Raw genomic sequence first — 1007 nt, 5'->3', positions numbered from 1 at the left:
TTTTGTTACCCTCCTTCAAGTATAGTTAAATTTGTCACCATCTGAAAAATCTGGTGCTTGGAACTAGATTTACTACCTTTGATATCATCTAGTAAATCATTCATTCATGATGCCTTTTAAAACTTTTAATCAACTTTTATCTGAGGGATGTCTAGTGTTTCCTGAAGTATCATTAGCAACTTCTAGTAGGTTCTTAGTGTGTTCTGTTGACCTTAATAGTGGATTTATATTCTATAGTTTCATTCATGTAAAATTTTATCTCATCTATCTTGTTTTGAGGCATTCACATACAAGTTTTATCCCTGTCAAATTTCATCTTGTTGATAGTTAAATTCTGATTGTTGTCCAGAAGCTGTGTTTTCCAGTTTTGACAGCTGTGTCTTTCTTTATGGCATGTCAATTAGAACTTTGTCTAAGTTGATACAAGGATTCCTTGGACTACAGTAGATGAATAAATGATCACATGGTCAGTTCAACTATATTAACATCTAGTTCCTATGTTTTCTTTATCCACTAGGCACAGATTTGTATTCTGAAAGATTGTCTTGTGTATGTAAGCTATAAAGTTACTGTTCTTTGGAGAGTAGTCTTATCTTTGTAATTCAGAGAGATCCTGAAACTTGAATTTACCCATGCTGCTTTTGAAGTACTCTAAAAACATTGTCAGTTCCTTTCCTACTTGTATTGATGAATTATTCTAGATTACTTAAACTGTCAAAATATGCCCAGTTTATACTTTTAATTGATTTATTAATATATTTATTGCCTTGAAACTAATCATACTGATATCGTCAATGACATTATTACATAATTTACATCTTTTTATAATCTTTGTTCTTTAGAAATCAATGTGGACTGAACATAAATCACCTGATGGAAGGACTTATTACTACAACACTGAAACCAAACAATCTACCTGGGAGAAACCGGATGATCTCAAAACACCTGCTGAGGTAAAAGTTTGAGGGCTGGAATTTCGGGACTGTCAAGTAGACTGGGGCATATTT

The 1007-nt window shown here is 32.6% G+C and overlaps 1 protein-coding gene across 2 annotated transcripts in view; it reads left to right on the top strand.

The window, feature by feature from the left end:
• PRPF40A (PRP40 pre-mRNA processing factor 40 homolog A (S. cerevisiae)) overlaps window positions 1-1007 on the top strand; it is a 78095-nt gene that overhangs the window by 39673 nt on the left and 37415 nt on the right. For both annotated transcript variants that reach the window (XM_011987856.1, XM_011987855.1), the window contains one exon: window positions 843-953. In XM_011987856.1, the coding sequence (XP_011843246.1) occupies window positions 843-953 (111 nt within the window). The remainder of the gene's footprint in view (window positions 1-842; window positions 954-1007) is intronic.

The sequence above is a fragment of the Mandrillus leucophaeus genome, unplaced genomic scaffold (genome assembly GCF_000951045.1).
Source record: "Mandrillus leucophaeus isolate KB7577 unplaced genomic scaffold, Mleu.le_1.0 Scaffold318, whole genome shotgun sequence".
In the NCBI taxonomy this organism is placed as follows: Eukaryota; Metazoa; Chordata; class Mammalia; order Primates; family Cercopithecidae; genus Mandrillus; species Mandrillus leucophaeus.
The sequence above is the reverse complement of the archived record's forward strand: the minus strand, read 5'-3'. Positions and strand labels throughout refer to the sequence as shown.